The 20373-nt window shown below is 44.0% G+C and overlaps 1 protein-coding gene across 6 annotated transcripts in view; it reads left to right on the top strand.

The window, feature by feature from the left end:
• LTN1 (listerin E3 ubiquitin protein ligase 1) overlaps positions 1 to 19392 on the top strand; it is a 50181-nt gene extending 30789 nt beyond the window's left edge. For 2 of the 6 annotated variants that reach the window (XM_036242598.1, XM_036242597.1), the window contains 12 exons: positions 659 to 801; positions 1552 to 1687; positions 1891 to 2035; positions 3308 to 3521; positions 4145 to 4382; positions 4722 to 4796; positions 6702 to 6888; positions 10327 to 10498; positions 11558 to 11778; positions 13337 to 13531; positions 16543 to 16710; positions 17747 to 19388. In XM_036242598.1, coding sequence (XP_036098491.1) covers positions 659 to 801; positions 1552 to 1687; positions 1891 to 2035; positions 3308 to 3521; positions 4145 to 4382; positions 4722 to 4796; positions 6702 to 6888; positions 10327 to 10498; positions 11558 to 11778; positions 13337 to 13531; positions 16543 to 16710; positions 17747 to 17809 — 1957 coding nt within the window. In that variant the 3' untranslated portion in view covers positions 17810 to 19388. Of the gene's footprint in view, positions 1 to 658; positions 802 to 1551; positions 1688 to 1890; positions 2036 to 3307; positions 3522 to 4144; positions 4383 to 4721; positions 4797 to 6701; positions 6889 to 10326; positions 10499 to 11557; positions 11779 to 13336; positions 13532 to 16542; positions 16711 to 17746 lie in introns of those variants that run through there. The other 4 variants (XM_036242600.1, XM_036242601.1, XM_036242599.1 and 1 more) reach the window with 4 other exon arrangements.
• Positions 19393 to 20373: the final 981 nt, after the last annotated feature.

Here is a 20373-nt window from a genome sequence, read left to right as displayed (position 1 = left end):
ACCACTGAGCCACCGGCCCATTCATTCATTCATTCATTCATTTATTTATTTTTTCACCCAAGGACCTTTTTACATTAATCTTCAGATAGAGCTGGAGGGAGAGAGGGAGGAAGAAAGAGAGAGAGAGAAGTGTTGGTTGATTGCCACCCGCACCACCCCAGCTGGGGCCGGGGACGAACCATAACCAAGGCACATGCCCTTGGCTGGAATCGAACCCAGGACTCCTTGGTACACAGGCAATGCTCTTACCGCTGAGCCACACTGGCCAGGGCCTTCATTTATTTTTTTATTTTTTTATCCTCACCCGAGGATATTTTTCCATTTTTTGTACAGATAGAGTGGGAGGGAGAGAGAGGAAGGGAGAGAGAGAGAGAAACATCGACGTGAAGGGACACATCGAGTGGCTGCCACCCGCACGACCAACCAGGGCCGGGGACAAACTGCAACTGAGGTATGTGCCCTTAGCGGGAACCGAACCCGGGTCTCTCTGGACCGCAGGCTGACGCTCTAACCGCTGAGCCAAACTAGCCAGGGCATTATACAATTATTTTATGTAGTAGAATTACTAGTGCTTTTGAATAGTCTGAGTAAGGAATTTTCTGAAATAACTGCATAATTAGGATAAATATAATTCACACTTTTTCTTTTCTTTAAACAGATTTTTCCCACTAACAGAAGGTAGTATGCATACCATTCAAAGTCTCTGTCCGTTTCTGTCCAAAGAAGACAAGAAAGAATTCATTGCTCAATGTATACCTGCCCTTTTGGGCTGGACCAAGGAAGATCTTTGCAGTACAAACGGTTAGTTTCTTGATAATAAAAAATTAATTTAATTATTGTTTGAGATGAAATAAGTGTCTTTTAATATTTGAACCCAAATCTAGTAGAGATAAATGATAGCTGATTTATTCCTAGTTTATACTTTTGCTCATAACAAATTGATAGTCAGTAGGATTAGTGTCTTTGGAGAGTGTCTGTTATCATTTTGTGGGACAGAAACACTTGGTCCTCCGGGAAAATTTACCACCACAAACCCTCTCATCATGTCTGTTTTCATGTGTGGCTGTTTAAGCTTCGTCTGATCTTTTCTCATTGCCCGTGACTGAGTACAGACAGATGAAGGAAGAGCTCTTGTTGTATTTTAAACTTTTTCTGTCTATATATTTGATAAACACCCTTAAACACAGGCTGAGCGTCAGTCCCTTTGTGGAGAAGGCAGACGAAACTGCCGTCTGCCTGGTGACCCCTGTGTGTGGAGGGGCAGGGAGGGAGCTCTCCACCCTGCTTGAGCGTCAGTGCCCTTCACAAAAGAGGGGTCTTCCAGCCGAGTGGGGAAGGGCCCCTTCCATACAGCACAGGGCGCACGTGCGCAGGACAGGGAAGCATGCCGATAGCTCGGTACATGTACCTGGCGTTTCAGGTAGAGGGTTAGGGTGCCCCTAACACCCCTCAACTTCTTAAGAAAGTTTTGCTCTATCTCAAAGTAGACTTTATTTTATAATAGCAGTACAATTTAAACATTTTTAATTTTCATTTTGAATTTTACTTTAGGGGGTTTTGGACATCTTGCCATTTTCAATTCTTGTCTGCAAACTAGGAGCATAGATGATGGAGAGCTATTGCACGGGGTACTGAAGATTCTGATGTGCTGGAAGAGAGACCATGAAGACATCTTTCTTTTCAGTTGGTAGGTGAGACTTTATACTGTGTTCTCCTCCATCTGTGCAGCCTGGACCCAGAACATGTGTTTTATAGACACGACTTTGTAGAGTGATAGGATGGTAGACATTTAAGTCACTCTTTTGTAAGTATGTAAGATTTAAAGTGGAATATTGTGTATGTAATTCTGTAATGCTTTTTTGTTTTGCTTTGCTTTTGTCCTCATCACAGTAACCTATCAGAAGTGAGCCCAGAGATCCTGGGAGTCAACATAGAGATCATGCGCTTCCTCTCCCTGTTCCTGAGCTGCTGCTCTTCTCCGCTGGCCGAGAGCGAGTGGGACTTCATCATGTGCTCCATGCTGGCCTGGCTGGAGGTACGCTCACCTTTGTGCCTGTCTGTGTGCCGGACCTAGCGGCTGGCCGTGCTGTCTGAGTCATGACGGCAGTGTGCGCCTCGGTGGGTGTGGACGGGTTCCTGCCAGCTGCCCTTTCCCAGGACGGTGCAGTGATAGAGGCTGACACCTGCCGGAATCATCAGTGACTACGTCTCTTGGCTGCTACCAAAACGTTTTCCCCACTAGTTCTTTTTTAAAAAAATAATCCTCACCCCAGGATATATTTCCGTTTATCTTCAGATAGAGTAGGAAAAAGGGGGGAGAGAGAGAGAGAGAAACATTGACGTGAGAGAGACTGGTTTCCTCCTGCATGACCCCAGCCAGGGCTGAGGACGAACAGCAACCGAGGTACCTGCCCTTGACCAAAATCAAACCCGCGACTCTTTGGTCCACAGGCCAATGCTCTAACCACTGAGCAAAACAAGCCAGGGCCCCATTAGCTCATTTTAATATAATGTCTGCCCCCCAACCCTTTCTGGTTTTATCTTTCCGTGACAAGAATTTTGGACTTCCTGGTTCTAATTAAATTACTTTTCAAACACACTGAGTCCGTGCTGCTCTGTGCCCCGGTGACCGGGTCCGACAGGCTCTGGTGCAGCGGGCCGGTTAGGGTGGCTGCCCAGTCTCTGCTCGGCCTGCTGTGGCCGTGTGCTGGTGGCTTTGGATTGTCCACTTGACCTCGTTGAGCTTCAGTTTCTTTATTTTAAAATAATTTAATGATGCCCAATTAGTAGGATTCTGGAGAAGATAATTAATGTGTCTTTAATGTACTTCACTTTGTAAATGTTAATTGATACTGTTTTATAGTTTGTTTTTTAAAAAAAGAGCATGTCAGAATAAATGGTTGATTCTAATTTCTAATATTTAATTTTGAAAAATAAATTTTGTTTTTCTTTGTGGATTTGAGAGAGAGAGGAAGGGAGAGGGAGAGAAATAGAAACATCGACGAGAAAGAACATCGATTGGCCAGCTCCTGCGTGCCCCTCACTGGGGATCGGGCCCACAACCTGGGCATGTGCCCTGACCTGGATCGAACCAGTGACCTCTTGATGCATGGGTTGTTGCTCAACCAGTGAGCCACACCGGCTGGGCAAAAAAAATTATTTTGATGTAAACTCTATAAATATCTCCTGAGACTATATATTTCAACTGCTTTTTATTTTAAAATATAGAGAAATGAAAAGGACTTCTCTGCATGGCCTTGCTTTTTCTGGTCGAGGTCTGCTTACCTGTTCCGTCTTTGTTTCTCAGACGACGTGTGAGAACCATGCGCTGTGTTCTGTGCCCCTGGTGCAGCTGTTCGCCTGTGTCAGCTGTGATTTGGCCTGTGAGCTCAGTGCTTTTTTCGATTCCACAACTCTGGACACTGTTGGCAACCTTTCTGCAAATCTGATCAGTGAATGGAAAGAATTTTTTTCCCAAGGCATCCACAGTTTGCTTTTACCTCTTTTGGTGACTGTTACAGGCAAGTAAAAAAGGGTAATGGTGAGATTAAAAATGATTTGTCAGGAATTTAAAAGAACATCTTTGATGTTCAAGCCCAGTGGTACAGAAGACCAGAGGTGGGGAGGAGTCTGGGCGCCCCAGTGCATCGTGTGCTCAGTTAGGCTGAGGGTTGACTGAGACACGGCGGCAGGTCTGACCCCTGTTAACTGCAGTGACGTGATTCAGGTAGATGGTTCTTAGCTCAGACTTGCCTTTGTATCTTGAGAATGAGATAATAGAAGTCATTGAACAGCTGCAGTTATTTGATACTATATATATTCAGTTAATGTTTGTAGTTGCAGTTGGTCTAATGTTTGTCAAGTTTTTATTTCACTTTTTAAAAAATGTTTTTTTATTGATTGGGGGTGGGCATCAGTCAGTTGCCTCCTGCACATCCCCTACTGGGGACTGCGCCCAAGACCTGAGTGTGTGCCAAGATCAGGAATGAATCGGCGACCTCTTGGTGCCGGGATGGCGCCCAACCCACTGAGCTGCACTGGCCAGGCTCATTTTCTTTAATAACATTTGATTATCTGTGAATCAGTCAAGCTGTATTTCTCATTTTGTTTTGGGATATGCATGTTTTTTCCTTCTTTTCGTCAGGAGAAAGCAGAGATACATCTGAAACGTCCTTTCAGAATGCAATGCTGAAGCCCATGTGTGAAACATTAACGTACATCCCAAAGGATCAGCTGTTGGGTCACAGACTCCCTTCAAGGTTGGTTGCTGGCCAGAGGACCAACTTGCCGGAACATCTTCAGACCTTGCTGAACACGCTGGCCCCCTTGCTGCTCTTCAGAGCCCGGCCCGTGCAGATCGCTGTTTATCACATGCTCTACAAGTAAGAGTCCGAGCAGATGTGGTGCTCAGAAAAGTAGGATATATGTTTAGTTTTAACTCTTAGTCATTGAAAATGTCAGAATTAAAAAGAAAACCAGAAAAACAAAGCAAACCTGAGCATGTATTTTTCATGACGGGTTGGCAAGCTTTTATCTTTTGGTTCATGTGTCCTCCATGCAGGGTTTACGTGGAGGTAGTCCTGGCCACAGGCATTCACCTCAGAAAACATTTGAAAATATATTCATTACAAAACAAATACTGGCCTTGCTGCTCTGAAGCATGATCTTTAACAGCGGACACTTTAAAATAAAATAACTTAGAACAATGTTCTGATTTCCAGGCTGATGCCGGAGCTGCCACAGTACGATCAGGACAATCTGAAGTCAGATGGAGACGAAGAGGAGGAGCCGGCCCTGTAAGAGTCCAGTCCCTGGTTCTGTCCACTGCTCCCTCGCCTGTGACGGCCTTGGGAGGCGAGGCCGCACTCGGGGAGCTCTGGCTGCTGCCCGCGCGGCAGGCCTCTCATGTCTGCGAGGTGTGACTGTATCCCGGGCTCACCCAGAGATCGTTTCTCCCTCATCTGAATTGCTCCCTAATCACACTTTTGTTTGCTGCTATTTAGTAAGGTCTCTTTGGGTCAGGTTTTGTGGCCGAATATCAGCTGAGCATCCATTTTGCGCCGAGTGTTAGGTACGTGCTGGGGCACGGTGCTTAGTGGATGCTCTTTCCTTACGGAGCTCGCGGTCTCCAGCGCAGACGGCGTTTCCTGTAGCAGAGGCCAGTGTGTGACAGGAGCTGAGAGAAGGACAGGTGGCATGTTCTGGGGCCACCTGCTGTACACCAGGAAGGGAAGACTTCCTCCTGGGAAAGGGACATTTTTGCCAGACCTTCAGGTTAGGCAGTGTGCTGGCAGGGTCCGGAGGCCACGTCATTGGGGGAACACCGTGCAGAAAGGCCTGGGAGCGTGAGTGTTCAGGGTGTTCTTGGGAATGGTGAGTAGTCGGCACCACTTGACATGGTTTTTTTTTTTTTTTATCCTCACCCAAGGACATTTTTGCATTTATCTTCAGATAGAGCAAAAGGGAGAGAGGGAGGAAGAGAGAGAGAGACATTGATGTGATAGACACATCGAGTGGTTGCCAACCGGGACTGGGTTCAAACTGCAGCCGAGGTACATGCCCTTAGCAGGAACTGAGCCTGGGACTCTCTGGTCCGCAGGCCGACGCTCTAACCACTGAGCCAAAGTGGCCAGGGCTCAACATGTTATTGTCTGTATCTTCCACTGGCTTGTAAGCTGTGAGGCAGGGGCTTTGTCTCTTCTCATCAGTTATATTCGTTGCATCCAGAATGGTTCCTGACCTAAAGCAGACTCACGAGCAGTGCTCATGTGTTGAAGGGAAGAATAAATGAACAAGTGTGTGGAGTTGGGGTGGGGGCTGGGGTGGAGTGGGGTGGGATGGTGTGTGGTGGAAGACGAAGCTGGAAGGGCACTTATAGGTGACATTTTTAGGATTTGGGCATTATGTGGCAGAAGATGGGGTACCCCTAGCTGATTCTGGCGATAGTATGAAGCATGAACTGGACACATGCAAGCAGGAGAGACCATTCCAGAAGCGTAACGTGTAGAGGTGGTGTGGAAAGAGTTGAGCTGGAACGTGGGAACTCTAGTGACCGCTGCGTGGAACAGAGACAGGCCGGGTGTGAGGCCTGGTGCTGGAGGAAGATGCAGGCAGAAGTTTGGAGACCTCCGTGTGGTCTGGGGAAGGGAGCCACAGGGAAGGCGCTCGGGTGCAGGGAGACAGCAAGTCCCGCAGGGTTCACTCCGGGCTCACCTGGAAGTGCTCCTCGGTGCGCAGGGGTCAGGGAAGAACACATCCGGCCAGCGCTGCCAGGATCACTGTGGTGCTGCATTTCCGGAGAGGACACACAGTGTGGTCTCTGCATCCACACCTGGGTGGTGAAGGGCCTGGTAGGACCCGGCCCCCTCGTTGTTCTCCAGTAGCTGAAGGACTTGAGTCATTTTAGCTCTTCTCGGTGTGTGATTTATTTATTTTTCATTTATAAAACAAGGTTGAAGTAGACATTTTCTAAAATATATATTTTAATGTTTAAGTCATACATATTTATGTAGTATATTTTGTCCTTTATTTCCTAAAAATGCATTATTTGAAATTAGGAGTTAAAATTGAATTGATCAAGGAGACTTTTTAAATCTTTTTTTTTTTTTTAAATAAAGACTTTTATAAAATGTTTGAAGTTGATACACACTGTCAGTTTGTTTGGGAACGGGCTGTGAAGAAGGTGTGCTCCGTTCTTCTAGGTCCCCACCAGCAGCACTGATGTCTCTCCTCCGCTCTCAAGAGGACCTGCTCGAGAGCATCCTGGGGTGCGTCCCCGTCGGGCAGATAGTGACGATCAAGCCCCTGAGTGAAGACTTCTGTTGTGTTCTGGGCTACCTCCTCACTTGGAAGTTGATTCTCACTTTCTTCAAAGCCTCTTCATCTCAGGTCAGTGACCATGTGACAGTCTTGGGCAGCTCTGTCCTGAGAAATCTACCTCATTTAACAGTCAGTGTCTGGAGGAAGGTCTGAAACATCACCTGGGTGACTCAAGCTGTTCTCTCTGACGGGAAAAATATCTCACAATAATAATTTTGCCCAAATTACTGTGCAGGCACCAGATGATGTTCCTGTTGCTTCATATTTAGAGTGGTAGTTAGGAAAATATACTCCAGTTTCTTTATTTTTTTAAAAGTTCTTTCAGGCAGATGCCAACTTTGAAAATTTCTATCAAACTTTGATTTAATCATCTTAATAAAGTATGTGGCTGCTTTGACAGGTCAATAGTAAGACTTAGTTTATCCCTTCATATTGAAAATATGTGGTACTCATTTCCCATGTGACTTTTCAGAATGCTTACATCACAGTTACATTGTTTCAGGTGACTCATATCTTGACACACAGATGTCAACATGTGCATCTGTGCATTTGAACCCGTGGGGCAAAGTCAGGTCGAGGGGGCAGCACTGATCTAGACATTGAGTCACTGTCTCTTCTTCAGGCCTCCACTGACATGACCTGAGCTTTCATTTGCTGATGAGAAACCTCAAGAGCTAATTGTTGGGCTTTTACATTTGTTTATCTTTTTGTTAATGCTCACCAAGGATATTACCCGAGGATATTCTTCCATTGATTTTTTAGATCGAGTGGGAGGGAGGGAGGATGTGTCCACATCCATTGGCCGCCTCTCACATGACCCTGACCAGGGCCAGGGATTGAACCTGCAACCCAGGTACGTGCCCTTGACCAGGAATTGAACCCGAGGCCCTTTGGTCTGCAGATTGACACTCTAACCTCTGAGCCCAACTGGTCAGGGCTACCTTTGTTTTTTAAAATATTGTTAATCTTAAATTTTTTCACCAATTGAGGCCTGTATGTGTAGGAATTTTGGTCTTATCATATATTCAAAAATGTGGAAAATGGCCATGTACCATATTTTTCATTAAACCAAAGTGTGGGAGGTGCCTAAGAATTACTGAGCCTGGAACTTGAGCTGTGAGCAGGTCAACCAGAATAACCCACTAACTAACATTAAGTAGCTGAATCCTGTAACAGAATTTAAAAAATAAATAAACCTTAATTGGTTCTAAATCTGTATTCTTTCTAACTTTCTTCTCAAAAACCTCCCAGTGACCCTGGCTAGTTTGGATCAGTGGTTAGAGCATTGGCCCACGGACCTAAGGGTCTCAGGTTCGATCCCTGACCCCTGTTGGGGTCATGTAGGAGGCAACCTATCGACACATCTCTCACATCGCAGTCTCTCTCTCTCCCTCCTTCTCTGCCTTCCACTCTGTCTAAAATTCAATGGGGAAAAAAACTAGAGTGAGGATTAAAAAGAAAAAAACACAAAAAACAAAAACGAGTGAATCAGGTTGGATTCAAACCAAAGCCGTGTGTGTGCGTGTGCTTCACTGAGGGACGCCTCCCGTACCATCGCGTGCTGTTCGAAGTGCGTGGTTTGGTGTTTCTGGTACATTCACAGAATCGTGTTATTTTAGAGCACGTCTGACACTTAAGAAAGAAACCTCCCCCATTTGTGGTCACTTCCCGTCTCCTCAGACCCTCCAGCCCTGCAGCCGCCAGTCTGCTGTCTGTGCCAGCTGCGGACATTTCGTGTGCACAGTGCTGCAGCATGTACCAGGGCTGATCCTCTGTGTGGCTGAGTCATACTTCATTGCAGGAATGCACCGCATTTTGTTTATATACCAAAGTGTGACTAGACCACATTTATCCGTTGATGAACATTTAGGTTGTTTCCACTTTAAGGTATTGTGAATGAAGCCACCATGAACATCCATGTATACATTTTTGTGTGGACGTGTCTTCGTTTCTTTTGTTTTGTGTACCTAGGAGTGGATTGTTAGGTAATATAAATGTGTTTTTAAAAGCCCAATGATATGTATGATTACTTTTAGAAATTTTCCTTTCTACTTTATATTTTGAAAATGTTCAAAGTTACAGAGAAGTAGAAAGAAGAATTCGTGGAGTCGTGTGCCCGTTTGCTGCGATCACAGATGTTTGGCATGTTGCTACGTTTGCACACTTGCTCTGTGTTTACTTTCTTCCTGCTGATCTATTAGAAAATCATTTGCAGACATCATGATGCGTTACCGAAAGTATTTAAACATGTCTCCTAAGAAGAAGACACGTTTATACACAAGTGTAATATAATTATTACATTTATTGGATGCAGTAACACTATCTAATTTGTATTTTTTTCTCAGTAAATGTTCTTTGTGGTTTTAGCTCCTTCTCTGTTGAGAATTTAATCAAGGGTTGTGTTTGCATTTGTTTGTCACATTGAACTATAATTCCCCACCTTTCTTCTCTTCCTGGCCACTCACCAGATCAGTTACTTTGTAGACTGTCTGACAGCTTGGCTGTGTCTGGCTGTTTCCTCGTGACTCGATGCTGGTTCATTTCCAGCAGGAGTGCTTACTGCCCGGCGGTGAGGTGTCCTCACCGGTCCCTTCGGGATGCGCAGCGCGCCTCTGTCCATCTGTCGGTGACATTGCGTTTGGTATTTGGTGAAGGTAGTGTCCGCCAGGGTTCTCCGTTGTAAAAGCACTTAAAGCACTTTAAGGATCTTTAAGGATCCTCTGTTGTAAAAGTACTTTAAGGATCAGTTCCATATCCTGCAGCCTGATCCCTGTGTCCGAGCACGCAGTGTTCAGAAAGGGGTGTCTGTGCTGTGAGGTTCAGTGGAGGAAATTATTTAAACGAGATAGGAAGAGCTGCAGCAGCCGTGTGGACAAAGGAGCCACTGTGTCGTCGAGGGACAGGGAGCGAAGGCGTGGGCCTCGTGGGCGCCCGCAGCGCACTAGTGAGGCAGGTTCTCCTCGGAGGAGACACCAGAGCCCATGTTGTCAAATGAAATTCCTTGGTTTATGGAGCGAGACATTCTAGACTAGTGGCTTGTGGTCTGTGTCCTGAGGGGATGCTGGGATGTCTACATAGGGTGGGGTCAGCCAGTGGAATTTGTTTTAAGCAAGAATTTGAAAGATTAAGGACTGTGTGTGGAGGGAAGTTTGAAGACTTGGGAAGAGAGAGGAGGGGTCGTCTGTGGGGAGTGGCGAGTAGACTCACGGCGCTGAGGCTCCAGGTGGAGCTGAACTGTTAACGGAGATTGTTGGGGGAAGATGGTAGAGCATGTGCCGCATAATGAGGGGCAGTGACAGCGTCTGGTAGTTTCTGCAGAAAGGGGCCATCAGACAGCACGAGGGGGTGAGAACGTGGCATCTTTTGTGGGGTACTGCGCAGTTCTGAGTGCTCAAATTAATGATTTTTTTTATTGTGTTCTTTTGCAATCTTTTACTTTGATATGTTCTTGTCTATTCATGGTCCTGGTTTAACTGGGTTTACTAACACATTTTTGTTTTCCACCAGCTTCGGGCTCTGTATTCAATGTACCTCCGGAAAACAAAAAGTTTAAGTAAACTGCTCTATCACCTGTTCAGGCTCATGCCGGAAAACCCGACCTGTGCGGGCATGGCTCCTGAGCTCGCCAACAAGGAGCCCAAGACCTTCTTCACAGAAGAGCTTCAGCTGAGCATCAGAGGTGAGAGGGTGTGTGTGTGTGTGTACGCGCACGTGGCTCTCCTGGAGACAGGTTCACACCTGAGAGTGGAGCACTGCCCAGACCTGGCCTGAGCGCAAAGTTCCCCATGTTTCTCTAAGTAGGACAGTCAGTGAGATTTGTGGATAAGGTGGTTATGGGTCGATGCCCTGGTTAGTGTGGTTCAGCAGTTGGAACGTCATCTCACACACTGAAGGGTGGCGGGTTCCCTTACAGTCTAGGGCACATACCTGGGTTGCAGGTTCGATCCCCAGCCCTAGTCGGGGCACACACAGGAGGCAACTAATCCATGTGTCTCTCTCACATCAGTGTTTCTCTCCCCCCCCCCCTTCTTTCCTTCCACTCGCTCTAAAAATCAATGGAAAAAATATCTTTGGGTGAGGATTAACAACAACAAAAAGAATTTAATAGATTTTTGAAGCCTTGTTTGTTGAGAGTTGTCTTTTACTCCGTAGACATGTATTTGTTCTGTGATAGTGTTTCGTAGACCTGTACATAAGTCTGCAGTCAGGGAAACAAAGATGAGTAACATTGAAACACTGATTTCTTTCACGGTAGGGGCTCAGATTTTAGCTAAGAGGACAGACTGTAGTACGGTATATGATTGATTCCTAAGTAGACACCTTAGAGCTCTGAGGGCAAGACTGAGGTGAGGCGGGAGTTCTGGGCTTTGCGTGAACACATCAGTGATTCTGGGAGCACAGGAGGCAGACGCCTTCCGTCTTTCATCTTCCCTCCTTTTAAAAATCTGTTTCATATTATTTGTGACTTTTCATGTGAAATATAGAATGATATTTCTAGGCAGATTTTTTAGTGTCAGTTGGGATCTTCTTTTTACTTCGTTTTGCCATTGTAATGGTTCATTTTAAATAGGTAGGAAAAATCTAGTACTGTAGAATTCCAGTTTCTTTGATATGTCTGTTTCAGTAGTTCTGGCACTCATGTTGAAGAATTAAGATTTTCTAAGGAAAATACCACTATTAGTCTGTTAATCTGTGCACGGAATACATATCGCTAACTAAGAAGTTGTGTTTTCCTCAGAAATGACCACTCTTCCGTACCATATCCCGCACTTGGCTTGTTCAGTCTATCACATGACGCTGAAGGACCTGCCTGCGATGGTCCGGCTGTGGTGGAACAGCAGTGAGAAGCGTGTGTTCAATATTGTAGATCGATTCACAAGCAAGTACGTCAGCAGTGTTCTTTCTTTTCAAGAAATATCTTCTGTGCAAACAAGTACACAACTATTTAATGGCATGACGGTTAGTATAACCTTGAACTTTTTTCAAGAAAAGTGGTTTAAATATTGATTGTGTCTGACATCTGTAGTGATGTCACCACAACTGTGACTGTTGGTTCAGAATTTACAGAAATCGCCTACTTCATTTTCTAATTCTCGTGCCTCAGATCGTGATGCTAACGTACAGGCTGAAACAACGGTGCACTTGCACCAGCCTCCGCCGGGTAGCTCCCGAGCTCTCGGCAGCTCGTGTGGGGCGCGTCCGAGCACCTGCAGGTGCTGGGCCTCTGCGGGCACATCCAGGCAGGCGCGGTCTCTGCCTGCAGCATGTGCGTCCGCTACAGGGAAGGAGAGACCAGGGTCTGCATTGGAAACTGGAAAGTGGGCACAGAGAGGGAGTCTGGGAGCACGGGGAGGGCCGTCGGCCGGCAGACTGGGCCTTCAGGAGGGAGGACGCTTTGAGGTGGACGCGTGCGGAAGGCATTGCTGCGGGAAGACAGTGCGCCTGGAGCAGAAGGCGCGGCGGTGTCTGGTTGCCCCGTTGGTGGGGGGGCTTCCGAAGGGGCATCAGAGTGCAGGCGGCTTCTGTGATTAAGACCATATCAGGAAAGGTCTCCAATAATTGTCTGAAATATTTGGTCCTGTTTAGCCACTGACAATTTTCCTTTGAGTCCGTGACGGGTTGGAGTCATCACCCCCAGTGTGGCTGCACTGGCTGTGCTATAGAAGCCTGGGCTGTTGGGTGGCACTTGGGTCATGGTGTAGGTGGGTGGGCTGCTCCTGCAGATGCTGCGAGCAGGAGCCGGCCCAAGGGAAGTGGTGCCGGCGGGAATGTCAGTGGTGTGTGTGTGCAGTTTTGTAGAGGTTCATTCAGACTTGCAACTGGTGAATAGCTGACATGAGGCAGAAGGAGAGATTTAACATGATAGGTTTTTGGCCCGGAGAAGAGGAAAGTCAGAAGAGTAAATTTGTGAAGGACAGTCAGTGTCATTTTATGTTCAGCTTGCTATACTAGAGGAAAACCAGAACCCAGGTGTAAGACTTCTGGCTATAAAATTTAGAATTCTGCAGTAGAGAAAGACTTGGGAGACATCTGAATACATGTGATATTTTATATCTGGAAAGACAAGGAATGATTACTAACCCATTCTGTCATTGGTCTATGCAAAAACTACTTGTATTATGTGTTAAAGCTAATATAATAAAATACACTGTTTTAAGCAGTGTATTTCTTCTAAAACAAACCTTGAATATAATAAATGCCACTATTAAAATATAGTTGGCTCTCCTTATCTGTGGGTTCTCCATCCACGGATTCGACCAACCTTGGATTGAAAATCAGAGCTGGTTTCCAGGGACGTGGACCTACAGACAGGGACTTGTGCCTCTGCAGACGTTCCCGTGATGACGGAGACACCTGTGTGTCAGGTATTATAGCACGTCACATAAATGAATGTGTTGATCTGCGTTTCCTTTGAATGAAAACTTCGGCTACTAATTCTCCAACTATCAAAATGCTTTTTGAATGAAAGAAAGAAACGAAATTTGACCAAACAAATATCACCGTTCATGTTTTGCAGGTTAAAGCTCGAGCTGCTACTCGAGAAGTGATGGCTACTTACACCATCGAAGACATAGTCATCGAGCTGGTGATCCAGCTGCCTCCCAATTACCCGCTGGGCTGCATCGCAGTGGAGAGTGGGCGGCGAGTAGGGGTGGCCGTGCAGCAGTGGCGGAACTGGATGCTGCAGCTGAGCACCTACCTGACCCACCAGGTGAGCACCTGCCTCACCCACCAGGTGGGTTTCTGCACATACTTGGCCTCCAGACCAAGAGACCGCTCAAGCTACTACTGGAGATGGCGATAAAACTTAAAAGTATATCTCTTCTGCTTTAGTTGGAAATGAATATTCTAGTCCCTTGGATGAGCACAGATGTGTGCCTAAATGACTTGGACCTGGCAAGGTTTAATTTTTAAAGCTCTACAGTTTTCTTTTTTGGTGTTTGAGAGGAATTCGTTTGACTTGATTGACATTATGGATGATACAGAACAATATGTGATATGAAGGGAATTCAAGGGAATTTTTTTGTGAGATGCCAGGCAGATGAATGTCCTCTGAGCTACGCTTAGTCTAATGTGTCAGCTTTCCTTCTGTGGCTACAGAAATCCTGGTACCTTTAGAGGCCTTTGACTTTTAAATAACCTGTAAGTCCTCCAGTTTTGTTTGCACATTGTGAACATTGAACCATACAGGAAAATTATTTCAAAGGGAATAAATATACTCACCAGTTTGTAGAGCTGGAACAAATCAGCTGCTGAGACAGTGAGGTGATAAATTATATTCGTTAAAAATTAGGAGGATGCCCACTTTCGCCACTCTTATTTAACATAATACTGGAAGTCTTAGCCACAGCAATCAGATAGGAAGAAAAAATAAAAGGGATCCAAATTGTAAAGGAGGAAGTAAAACTGTCATTATTCGCAGAAGACATGATACTATATGTAGAAAACCCCAAAGACTCCATCAAAAATTTACTAGACTTAATAAATGAATTTGGCAAAGTAGCAGAATACAAAATTAACATCAAGAAATTGATAACATTCTTAAACAACAATGATGAACTCACAGAAAGAGAAACTAAGAAAACAATCCCATTTACCATCAGAGCAAAAAAAAATAAGATACCTAGCAATATACTTAACCAAAGAAATAAAAAACCTATTCATAGAAAACTACAGGTCATTGAAAAAAGAAATAGAGAAAGATATAAAAAAGTGGAAGCACATACCTTGTTCATAGATTGGAAGAATTAACATCATTAAAATGTCCATACTACCCAAAGCAATCTATAGATTCAATGAAATCCCCATCAAAATACCAATGACATACTTCACAGAACTAGAACAAATACTTCAAAAGTTCACATGGAACCAAAAAAGAACTCGAATAGCCACAACAACCTTGAAATAGAAGAACAAAGTAGGAGGGGTCACATTACCAGATTTCAGGTTATACTACAAAGCCACTGTAATCAAAACAGCCTGGTACTGGCACAAGAACAGGCATATAGACCAGTGGAACAGAACAGAGAACCCAGAAATGGACCCACGGCAATATGCTCAATTAATATTTGACCAAGGTGGCAAGAGCATACAGTGGAGTAAAGACAGCCTCTTTAATAAATGGTGTTGGGAATATTGGACAGCTACATGCAAAAAAAATGAAACTAGACCATCAACTTACACCACACACAAGAATAAACTCAAAATGGATAAAAGACTTAAATGTGACTCATGAATCCATAAAAATCATGGAAGAAACTGTAGGCAACAAAATTTCAGACATCATACGGAGCAGAATTTTCACTGACATATCACCTAAGGCAACAGAAACAAAGGAGAAAATGAACACACGGGACTACATCAAACTCAAAAGCTTCTGCACAGCAAAAGAAACAACCATCAAAATTGAAAAGCAACCCACTGTATGGGAGAGCATAATTACCAATGATATATCAGATAAGGGGTTAATTTCCAATATATAGAGAGAGCTCATACAACTCAACAAAAGGAAGACAAAGAACCCAATTTAAAAATGGGCAGAGGAACTAAATAGACACCTCTCCAAACAGGACATAAAAATGGCTAAGAGACATATAAAGAAATGCTCAACATCACTAATCTTCTGAGAGATGCAAATCATCTGAGAGATGCAAATTAAAACAACAATGAGGTATCACCTTACACCTGTCAGAATGGCCGCCATCAACAAATCATCAAACAGCAAGTGTTGGTGAGGGTGTGGAGAAAAGGGGACTCTAGTACACTGCTGGTGGGAATGCAGACTGGTGTAGCCACTATGGAAAACAATATGGTGTTACCTCAAAAAAATTAAAAATTGAACTTCCATTTGACGCAGTGATCCCGCTTCTAGGAATATACCCTTAGAAGCCTGAAACACCAGTCCGAAAGAATATATGTACCCCCATGTTCATAGCAGCACTATTTACAATAGCTAAGATCTGGAAACAGCCTAAATGTCCATCAGTAGACGTATGGATAAAAAAGCAGTGGTACATATACACAGTGGAGTACTATGCAGCTGTAAGAAAGAAAGATCTCTTATCCTTTGAGACGACATGGAGGGACCTGGAAAATGTCATCCTAAGGAAAACAAGCCAAATGGAGAAAGACAAGTATCATCTCTTATTTATTTGTGGAATATAATGAACATAACAGTCTGAGGAATGGGGTAGTTCCAGAGACGTGGAAGTGGGGTACAGACTGACAATCCCCAGAAGAGGGGGTCGTGGGGGAGAGATAAATCACAGAACTTATATAGATGTATGCATGAACAATGGACACGGACAACAAGGCTGGGGAGAGGGCAGGTGGGGGGGGGAGGGGGAGGGGGAATCAGTGGAGAAAAAAGAAATATCTGTAACAAAAATATATTAAATAAAAAGAAATTAGGAAATCTAAAGGTTTAAATTATTGAGAAAGTTTCATCAAGCAACAAGCTGAGACTAAACCTTAAAGTATTGGTGCAAAAGCCTTTTTTTCAAGTCTCTCTGGGTGGTCATTTAAAAAACCAACACTCGTGAAACTTAAAGATGTGAATATAGCAGAACAGATTCTCTTCTATCCAAATTGCAAGTCGACTTCAAAATCGTGAAGTTTTTTTAAAAAAATGTTTTTAATTGATTTTTTAGAGAGCGATTTTAATAAAAATAACTAGTTGGTTGTCTTCAGTGTATGTTCACTCTGTTTTTTTCTTGCTGACAGAATGGAAGCATCATGGAAGGCCTCGCGCTGTGGAAGAACAATGTGGACAAGCGCTTTGAGGGAGTTGAGGACTGCATGATCTGCTTTTCCGTCATCCATGGCTTCAACTACTCTCTTCCCAAAAAAGCATGTCGAACATGCAAGAAGAAGTTCCATTCAGCCTGCTTGGTGAGTCTGAGAAGACATGAACGCCTTCATTATTTTGTATACATCGCATGTGTGTCTGTCTAACTTTGGAGAAGAAAACAGTGAAAGAAAATCTTAACTGTAGTTCACGGGAGACATACCAAGATGAGTTTTCAAAATCTGTAAAAGATAATCAGTGAATTACTAAGAATGGCAGCGTCAAAGCATGTTAATGAGTGGGTGTTTCTAACACAGCTCTCAGACTCAAAAACCAGTAGTCTTATAAGGTCTGGACCCTGAAGTTGACTGAACCATTTGTAAGAGGGCCACCGGGCATCAGAGCTCTAGGCTCTTTTTATCTATTTATTTTTCTAAGTTTTCTTTTTTTAAAAAAATTGATTTTAGAAAGAGGAAGGGAGAGAGAGAGAAACATTGATGAGAGAGAACATCGATGGGCCACCTCCTGCACACCCCCCCACTGGGGATCGGGCCCACCATCTGGGCATGTGCCCTGACTGGGAATCGAACCGGCAACCTCCTGGTGCAGGGTCGACGCTCAGCCACTGAGTCTTGGACCTTTTTAAATGCCACAATGATGTCTAGTTGCTTTGAGGGGTCTTCTGTGCCTGTCTCTGGTTGTGCACGAGAATCACGCTGTAGTCTTGAGAAGTTACACTGAGTTGTGTTGACTTTGAGATCAATGGAAGGAACAAAATTTCAGTATTTTCTCTTTTTTTTTTAATCCTCACCCGAGGACATTTTTCTATTTCTTTGTTCAGATAGAGTGGGAGGGAGAGAGAGAGAGAGAAACATCAACGTGAAAGGGACACATTGAGTGGCTGCCACCCGCATGACCAACCAGGGCTGGGAACAAACTGCAACCGAAGCATGTGCCCTTAGTGGGAACCGAACCCAGGCCTCTCTGGACTGCAGGCCGGCGCTCTAACCCCTGAGCCAAACTGGCCAGGGCGGTTTTTTTCCCTTTTTTTACTCTGTCATTCAAGGTCACTTTAGATGAATATGTAAAATGACAACTTTAAAAAAGTTCTTTTAACATTTAAAACCTTTTCTTTTTCAGTACAAATGGTTTACATCCAGCAACAAATCCACCTGTCCACTCTGCCGTGAGACCTTCTTCTAAGACTTTTCCCCACTGGAAGTGACCACTGAAGTACAGCAAAGGCAGTGGGCTTGGATCCACCTCTGAGTGTCGTTGCGAGGAGCCCAGTGGGCATCACTTCAAGTAGGACCTGCTCTGGGAAGGTACTTGGTTAGTGCAAGGGTCCTGGTGAGTCTGCTCAGCCTTGTGAATGTCCGGAAGTCTTTCCTTTGACATAGGAGTAGTACATCATCGAGAAAAAAGATTTATATTAATAGTGTAGTATCTTTGTATAGTTAAAAATAAAAATGGAAACCTCTAAATTACAGATTTTGAATTTGTGAAAGCATTGCATTGATCTGTGTTGTAGAGCAGGCCAATGAGGGAGATGAATTGAGAGGGGTGATGTATACCTATCAATTTTTTAAGACTCATTTATTAGTTATGACAACAAAATTAATTAGTATTCTGATATTTGTAGATTATTTTAATGATAAAAATGATGAAGCTGTTCCTCTAGCTTCTCTTGAGCTCTGAAGCCCTACATGCAGGAGTGTCCACTGCACTTCACATGCTCCGTCCGTGAGGGTGACATTCAGAGAACTGAACCGATGAACTGACTCTGCATGTGCTGCTGAAATCTGAACGCAGACTTGTCAGTGAATTTATTCCTCAGTTGAGTGAGTCTCCAGAGTGAGAATTGAGAGAACAGGAGTTAGATGATTTCATTCTTGAAGCGGAGTGGCAGTTACCCTCTATAGAGAGGAAGGAAATAAATAGTTCTTAAATTTAAGATTGGGGGGAAAAACACCAAAAAAAATTTTAATGCTGTAGACAGCTTTCCATTTTATAAGTGAATTTTGCTGTTATTAACTGGCCAAAATTACATGAAATTAAACTTAGGAAGCCGATTTTTACAGCCAAGGTAAGGGTTTTAGTACCAAGTGAAATGGAATGTAACAGTGCAGTGGAGTAGGGGAGCCTGCCTTTGGCCACAGCACTGTTACCCTGAAAAACTGTGCCCGGAATATGGAGTGTGGACGTCTGGAACTTGTGCAAATATTTAATTGGCAATTCATGTTAAATAAAACTGCTTACCATCAAATGGGTAGAATGGTGATCACTGAAGTATGAGTGTGGTCAGAACGCTGCGGTCAAGACGAGTGTCCCAGCAGTGAGCTCCAGGGCTCCGGAGTCTCAGCTGTCAGTGCGGGTCCCACCCCCTTCTGCCTGCCTCCGGTTTCTTCTGCAGCGTTTGTCTCACAGCCTCGAGCTCAGAGAGTCCCGTAAGTACAGATAGCAAAATTCTCTACCTCTTACCCCTTTCTTAAACCAGCCTCTCTTCCTGTGTCTCTGACAGCAGTCCCAAAGGATGGTGTTACTTCTCTGTGAAAGTTACACCCTTTGTCCTTAAACATTGTTTTCTAATGAGAGTTTTGTTTATAACTTCTCTAGTGTTGGTGCTTTGGCTTCTGATCCAGACCCCAGGCAGGAAAGGGAAGGGGTGAGGAGCAGTGTTTCCACAGTAAGAGTCCAGTTTCAGGCTCCTGTGAGCCCCGTGACTGAGTGGGTGCCACTCCTCACACGCAGGGATCTTAGCACATTTCTCTGAGTTGTAATATAAACGTAAAGCTTGTTACTGTTTATATGCTAAAGAGAAAGCTTTCCAAAATAAGGCTGAAATCCAGAATCCACAGTAATTAAAATTTTATTTATATACCTTTGACAACTCTAGAGAGCACCCCTTAAAGTTCTAGTATAAGGATGTTTTAAAGTTGCATGAGTTCAAAGCCCATTAGCAAAATTATTAACTTAAAACCCTAATGTAAATGGCAAATTTTAGAATTTATTTTTAACTATTTATCACATGCTATAATGTATGTACATAAGTTTCTGTGACTTAATTAATGTTATAACTAAGTTTTTGTGCTGTGAATAGTTATTATTTGTTATACCATATGTGCCCATTAAAATTCTTTTTAATTACAAAATATGTCAGATATACAGAATAACACTAATATAAATGCCCTTGTATTCTTCACAAACTATTTTGCCATATTTGCTTCTGATTTTTGAAGAAATAAAATGTTACTCTCTTACACTCCTAGGCTAATCTACTAATCTGCATTTGGGAGACTCCTTCCTGTTAAGAGTTTATACTTTACCACGTGTTTGTTTCCATAAATAATAATAGTGCATGTAAAAAATTTTATATTTGTGATACCCTTTGTTTTTTTTTTTTATCCTCACCCGAAGACATTTTTGCATTTATCTTCAGATACAGCAGGAGGGAGAGAGGGAGGAAGACAGAAACATCAATGTGAGGGAGGCAAACTGCAACCGAGGTGCGTGCCCTTAGTGGGAACCGAACTCAGGTCTCTAGTCCGCGGACTGATGCTGGAACTGCTGAGCCAAACTGGCCAGGGCTGTGATATGATATCCTTCTCTATCATCTTTAGGACCTTCCCCTTTCACTCAGCCTCACTGCTGTGTGGGATCATGTTCATGGGCTCACTCACCAGCTCCCCCACTATTGGTCATTCCAATTATTTTTTGACATTTTGAACAGGCCTGCACATGTGCGTTCTTGATGTTTTCTCATGCAG

Source organism: Molossus molossus, unplaced genomic scaffold, assembly GCF_014108415.1.
Source record: "Molossus molossus isolate mMolMol1 unplaced genomic scaffold, mMolMol1.p scaffold_m16_p_5, whole genome shotgun sequence".
Taxonomy (NCBI): Eukaryota; Metazoa; Chordata; class Mammalia; order Chiroptera; family Molossidae; genus Molossus; species Molossus molossus.
Note: the sequence above shows the minus strand (reverse complement) of the source record. Positions and strands in the feature narration are given on the sequence as shown.